General features: G+C 39.7%; 1 protein-coding gene across 1 annotated transcript in view; it reads left to right on the forward strand.

The window, feature by feature from the left end:
* SMARCA2 (SWI/SNF related, matrix associated, actin dependent regulator of chromatin, subfamily a, member 2) overlaps window positions 1-7,347 on the forward strand; it is a 189,089-nt gene that overhangs the window by 29,143 nt on the left and 152,599 nt on the right. Inside the window, exon 4 of the mRNA XM_011988407.1 lies at window positions 4,396-4,815. Within this exon, the coding sequence (XP_011843797.1) occupies window positions 4,396-4,815 (420 nt within the window). The remainder of the gene's footprint in view (window positions 1-4,395; window positions 4,816-7,347) is intronic.

Consider the following 7,347-nt stretch of genomic DNA (forward strand, 5'->3'; position numbering starts at 1 on the left):
TTTTTGAGGCACAATCTCCCTCTGTTGCCCAGGTTGCAGTGCAGTGGCGTGATCTCAGCTCACTGCAACCTCTGCCTCCCAGGTTCAAGTGATTCTTCTGCCTCAGCCTCCTGAGTAGCTGGGACTACAGGCGTGTGCCACCACACCCAGCTAATTTTTGTATTTTTAATAGAGACAGGGTTTCACCATGTTGCCCAGGCTGGTCTTGAACTCCTGACCTCAGGTGATCCACCCTCCTCAGCCTCCCAAAGTGCTGGGATTACAAGCATGAGCCACCATGCCTGGACTTAAACCTTTATTTTTAATACCTGGGAGGTATAGATGAGTGATATTTAGTGATTCTTAAAGCCAGGTGCTTACTTTTTCTGCTCCAGTCATTGCAGTAACTCTAATAGTGGAGTCCTAGGAAAATCTGAAAACTAAAACCACTTCAAATGCGCAAATCGTAATTGAGAGCATTTTTACTTTTATTTCTGTGATCACTTGGCTCCTCTCTTCAACATAAGAATGATGTCTTATTTATCTTGGAATCCACAACACTTGACATGATATCTAGCACTTGGCTATATAGATATTAGTAAATTTTGTTCAATTAGGTGTGGAAGTTTGTGTATTAAAGAGTCAACAGTTTAAAATGATCTCAACTTTTATGTAATTTCAATGAAGTATAATAACTTTAAATGCAAAGGTCTGCATTAAAGGGAATCAGAATTAACATGTAATATTCTCTAAAATAGTAAAGTGCATTGTAGGCTGAGGAATGAGTTATTTTAGGGTGTATTTTTGAATAAAGCAGTATTAGTATAATACAGTCCTATTTTATATAATGATCTAAAAAGAATTTAGACTTGGTAATAGCACGTGTCTTTAAAAAACTCATTGTGAAAAGCCATTTATTAATATAAAAACACAGGAACAGAGAGATGTGGTATTGATTGGAAGGCTGCGAGCTTTAACTACCTAGCAACCTATTAGGTTATTTTAGGGTGTTGGTCAAGAAGCAAAGCCATTTCCTTCAATAAATACCGAATTGTGTACCTTATGGTCCCAACGATAACATTGTTTATTTTTAGTCCATTGGATAGAAACCCTTCAAAGGCAGGTATATATTTAAGTTGTGTGTGTGTGTGTATGTGTGTGTGTGTGTGTGTGTAGAGAAAATTCATATAATATTGGCACTTAGAAGTTCCAGATCATTAATAGGAGAAAGGTTATTGCATCTCTCTGAGGCAAGGTGAAACTCGGGAGATAATAGCCGTTGAAAACTAGGGAAAGAAAACTGCCACTTTTGACTTCTTTCGAACGAGCAAATCATACAGGATTCCAAAAAGAGCAGAATCTGCATCAACACTGTCATCCTACCGACAAATGTATATTCACTCTCGGGCAATTTCTTCACTCTGTTTTCTCAACTAAAGATAATTACCAAAATATGTGATGTTGTTGTATCACTTAGATTCTGTTTTTCTTCAAGTTTTATGGGATGCTATTCCTGTAGAAATAAAAATCTCTATTTTTAATAACATACTGTGACAGAATGATTCTATTCACATCCCCTACAAATTCTGGGAAATAATTCTCACTTCCGTTTTCTTCTGATCAAATTTGAGGTGAAATTTTGTTGTACTGACTAACTCAAAAATGATTTTTATTTCACTCTCAATTTTTTGGATCAAATTTGAGGTAAGTTTTTTTTTTGGTATTGATTTGCCGGTGAACAGGTTCTTTTTTTCAGAGTTTAAATTGTTATGCTTAATGTAACTGTCTCACCTTCATAATGTTGCCTTGTTCATAGTTTCAAAGAGTGATGTAAGACATAGTGTTACACATGAATTTAGACTAGATTGCCTAATATTTTGGTTCATTGTATTAGGCATCTTATGATTTGCCATGAGTGAGATTCTAATTGATGACCCTAGGAAATAGGAAAGACCGGAAATCAGGAAATGTATGACTAATTTTAAGCCCTGGTCATGTCTCTTCTACTGTGAAAATGGTAGCAGGTTTGGTGGGAAGATTTTCCTCCTGTGGTAAACTCAGGGCTGGCCAGAAAGACGTCATAATGAATAGACTACCAGTTTGTACTAGCATTACAATTAAGGGGCTAATGTAAGCCTTCTTAAAGAAGCATGTTAATGCTGAAGTTAAGTGTCTGTTATTGATATTCTCTAAGTGTTTATTGTTGTAATAACAACATGTTGGGATTTAAATTTCTGCTAGTCTTGCAGGCTTTCAAGGGAATTTTCTTGGCTATTTTATATAACCAACTCAAACCCTAAACTGCATGGTGTGTGTGCTTCCTCACGGAGTAGGGATTTGTGGAATGAAATTTAGCAATTCTTCTATTTACCTTTAGGGCAGGATTTCCCTGAATAGAGTTCTACTTCTCATCAAATGGTGGAGTAAAACCCATTCTTGGTTTAGGGGATCACGCTAAATTTGCCTCCCTCTCCAAATGACAGTTGGAGATAAAAGTAACTGAATCTTTTATTTTCTTTGGGCTTGTGAATTATGAGGGTGAATCCCCAGTTGGGGGCAGTCATATATTCTCGGGCCTCTGTGATTCTGCAGATGCACAGAGCTCTTTCAGTTCAGACTTCTCTTAGGTTTGAGCATGCAGCAGGAATTTAATAAACACTTATGTGATGACCTTTGTGAGAACTGTGACACGATTACATTTATTAAAGGGCAGAGACTTTTCATCCATCTATGTATGTAGTGCTGTGTTCTGGGACACCTTTGACTTGATTAATTGGCACTTTGTTTCAGCTCAAGGACACCTTTTGGATTGCTTTAGGCCACTTTGTTCTCTCCTTCATCTTGGATCTCCCTCCAGCAATGTTCAGTCATGCTTTTCTAGGAATTCTATGGCTAAGCTATGCAGATCATCTCCTGAAATAAGTCCCTTGAGGTTTTTTTGTGCATTTTGATTTTTCTTCCCCAGAAAAGTGTTCTTAAATTTCCCATTTAGATCTCTTAGAAACCAAACAGTTTACTCTCATTTTTATGTTATATCACAAGTGGTTCTAGAAGGTTTTTGAAACTTTCAAGTCCCTGACTTATTTTCATATAACCAAATTTATATGAGATCATGGAAAGGGCATACCTTGGTTTAAATCTTGAAGCTGCCAAGAGTTAATTGTGTGACTTTGGGTAACTGGTTTACTCTCTGAGCCTCATTTTCCTCATTTTCAAAAATGTGGTAACAGTATATATCTTTTAGGGTTGTTGTAAGGGTTGAAGAAATAATGTATGTTCTACCCATATCTTCTTGATTCCCATTACCATTTCTACACCCCCACCAGCCTGATTTCCTGTGCCCAGAATCACTGTCTTGGTTCACTTCCATCTACCTTTCCCACATATGGCAAAGTCCCTGGAGAACAATAATCTTTAGAGCATTAGTCATAACCAGTGACTTAACCAGTGACTGCTGATTGCAGGAGTGTAAATACCTCAGCCTCTTTACCCCTTTCCTGGAATAATTTGGAGGCAAGTTATTTACCATATATTCTAAAGTTTCTGCACTGAATTAATCTTCAGATACCCACTGCAGCAGCTGGTTTGATAATACCCCCCCTTATTGGCTGCCTTCCCTTCCTTATATTACCTTTTCATACCCCTATTAGTGTCCACGCACCTTCCCAGTAAATTGCCAGTACTCAATCCTTAAATAAGGCTCTGCTACTAGGGAGAACCCAACTGTGATAGTTGAGTGCAAGTCAACTCCTTGCATAGTACCCACAACATGTAGGCACTCAATAATTGCAAGTTATTCATAACATGCATAACAATAAACCAAGTGTTCGCTCTCCACCTGAGACATTCTGTATTCCCCATTGAGATATATCAGGTGCCATCAGGTTTTGTTCTCGCAGTTGGAGCTACTTTTACCATTCAGTACTGTCCCTTGGTGCCTCTCCTTTAGGTGAACAACAACCACTAACAGTTTACCTTCTAGGACTATTGATGTGGCTGTTGATCACTTGAAGTGTGGTTAGTTCAAATTGAGATGTGCTTTAAGTGTAAAATATTTAGCAGATTTCAAAGTCTTAGTATGAAAAAAAAGAACGTAGAATATCTCACTAACAATTTTTATGTTTTAAAATGATGTTTTGGATATGTTGGTTTAAATAAAATACATTTAAATTAACTTCATCTGCTTTTTTTTTTTTTTAACATTTTTAAAGTGGCTACCAGAAAATTTTAAATTTTACATATATATAAAGCACATATTACTATATTAAAATCTTAAACTACATATAATTAATAAATGATATGTCATTTAAATTTCTATCAGACAGTTGCTGCAGACAATTATTAGAGTATTCAGGGATATCTCTCTTTCAGGGTTGTCAGGGGCAGCCTGTGATTTTCTTTTGTGCTTTCTTTTAGGTTATATGTCACCGCACCCATCTCCATTAGGAGCCCCAGAGCACGTCTCCAGCCCTATGTCTGGAGGAGGCCCAACTCCACCTCAGATGCCACCAAGCCAGCCAGGGGCCCTCATCCCAGGTGATCCGCAGGCCATGAGCCAGCCCAACAGAGGTCCCTCACCTTTCAGTCCCGTCCAGCTGCATCAGCTTCGAGCTCAGATTTTAGCTTATAAAATGCTGGCCCGGGGCCAGCCCCTCCCTGAAACGCTGCAGCTTGCAGTCCAGGGGAAAAGGACGTTGCCTGGCATGCAGCAACAACAGCAGCAGCAACAGCAGCCGCAGCAGCAGCAGCAGCAACAGCAGCCGCAGCAGCAGCCACCGCAACCACAGACGCAGCAACAACAGCAGCCGGCCCTTGTTAACTACAACAGACCATCTGGTAGGTTAATACGCAACCAAATGAGTAATGTCATGGTCCAACTCGGATAAGAAAGACTGCTCACACACCAAAACACTGGGTTGGTACAAGCCCAGGGCTGACATAGCCTTTTGTTATACCCCACTGGCTCTCTATCCTTCCTCCACTCAGACGGCCAAGATTCTTGGTCTTCCTCTGCTGTTGAGACCTAGGGCAGTGTTTCTTAACCTTAAGAGGTGCTTGTGCAAGCTGGAGACCCGGGGAAAAGCACCCGTGATTTTGCATTCTCTTTCAAGAGGTTCAAGGTTTCTTGGAAGCGCATCCACACACCCAAGGTTAAGAACCTCTGGACTTAGTGCCTTTCATCCCCAAAACTCACTGCTCAAATCAGTCCCACTAGAGCCATTTTATAATTTGTTGATTTGTTTATTTCTATCCCTTTTTGTTATGAAGAACATCTGGAGAGGCTTACAAGAAGCATGCCTGTTGTAAAATAATTATGAGTAGAAAAATCAGAAACAAGGGAAAATAGAAAAAAAAGTAAGAAATGGAGGTAAGCAAGTAGGGCTGTAAAAGCTCTCATAGTTGCTAGATTTGCTTCAAAGATGACTTGAGTTTCTTGACAATCGGAGCCAAAAGGAGACAAAGTCCTGTATCTAAGTCTCGCCATTTCGAAGGAAGTTCTTACCAATTTCTCAGAAAAAGCCATTTTTAGCATGAGAGTATACAGTTGATTTTCCCCCATGGGATTATTTTTTAAATTATTATCATAATCATTATTGTAAGAGGCACTGCATGATAGAAACATCAATAGCATTTGTTCATAACAGACTAACAGATTCAACATGGCCTATTTCTTATACACCTTGGGATGAAATCTGAAGCTATGACATTATACAATGGGTAGAAATGATATAATCCTTTGCATGGCCTCTTGGTCCTCAGTCTTGATCCCATTGATAGACTTCAGAGGTGCAGGGGACTGTGGACTGTGGAGTAATCTTCCATGAAGGTTGTTTTCTCTAGGAAGCGTTTTGTTAAAGAACTGGAAAACCAGAGAGTTTATGGGTCTATTCTAATGAAAGCTTTGGATTCTAGGGAATGAGATACTTCCTTGACATTGATACCATTTCCTCTGAGTGGTTTTCATTCATTTAGGCAAGTTCTGACACGCAGGTTGTTGCAAACAATTAGTTTGGGGTATTGGTACTCTTCCTGGGTTTTGGGCCTTATACCATGGGAGAGAGTTCAGATTAGTATTTTTTTTTATTAATATTCTGCCTATTGAGTTTGTATATGTTTATTTTCTGGTAGAGGCAGCTCCAAGAGTAGGCTTACCTAAGAGATATACTCATCTTATTAATTGTTATGGCTTTAAGAATGGATGTCTTAGTAAGTCTGAGCTACTGTAATGAAAGGTCATCAACTGGGTGGCTTATAAACAGTGAATTTGTTTCTCACAGTTCTGAATGCTGGGAATTCCAACTTCAAAACACCAGCAGATTCAGTGTCTGGTGAGGGCCTGCTTCCTCATTTATAGATGGCTTCCTTCTCACTGTGTCCTCACATGGCAGAAGAGACAAGGCAGCTCTCTGGAGCCTCTTTTATAAGGGCACGAATCCCAATTATGATGACTCTTCCCTCATCAAGTACTCACCTCCCAAAGGCCTCACCTTCTAATATCATCTCCCTGGGAATTAGGATTTTAACATATGAATTTTGAGGGGACCATAAACTTTCAGACCATGGCAGTGGGTTTTAAAAGGGCAAGAAAATATTTCATCTCCAGATTTCTGTGTGGCTACCATGGAGGCATTTGGTAGGTGGAGGATCACAGAGGACTGAGCTTTGGGAACTGGAAAAGTGATACAGGAAATTGCAGAAAAGGGCAGTTTGAACCCTAAAAGTATTTAGAGGTTTTAAAACTGCAAACCTCCAGCTCTTGAGAATGCAGCCAGGTAGAATAAAAAAGCACATATGTATATGTGTGTGTGTGGCTTATCCTCACTGAGTGCCTGCTGGCCTACTCGTGCCATTCTCAGTGATAAGTCCTTTGCATATGTCACACAACTAATGATGGAGAGTCGGGATTTAGACCCCAGCAATTTGACTTGAGAACTAATGTTCTTAACCACTTTCCCATATTGGCTCCTTCGTGGCAAAAAAGGCTCATGACAAGGGAAAAAACCTATCACAAAGTCTGGGTACCAAGATGCAAGCATTTTACTTCTGTGTGTAAAGAGACAGTATCTGCACAGCTTACTTTGAGCGTGTGAGCCTTTTCCCTCTTACTCTGGGACACAGTATCAACAAAATTTGTAATCTTTTACCGGCCCAAGCACTGGTATTTTAAAGAATGATCTAGACTCAGTAGTAAAAGATTCCAAGATACCATTTAAGAATGTAGGAAGCAGGCCGGGAACAGTGGCTCCTGCCTGTAATCCCAGCACTTTGGGAGGCTGAGGTGGGCGGATCCCGAGGTCAGGAGATCGAGACCATCCTGGCTAACACGGTGAAACCCCATTTCTACTAAAAATACAAAAAAATTAGCCG

This window comes from Mandrillus leucophaeus, unplaced genomic scaffold (assembly GCF_000951045.1).
Source record: "Mandrillus leucophaeus isolate KB7577 unplaced genomic scaffold, Mleu.le_1.0 Scaffold329, whole genome shotgun sequence".
Taxonomy (NCBI): Eukaryota; Metazoa; Chordata; class Mammalia; order Primates; family Cercopithecidae; genus Mandrillus; species Mandrillus leucophaeus.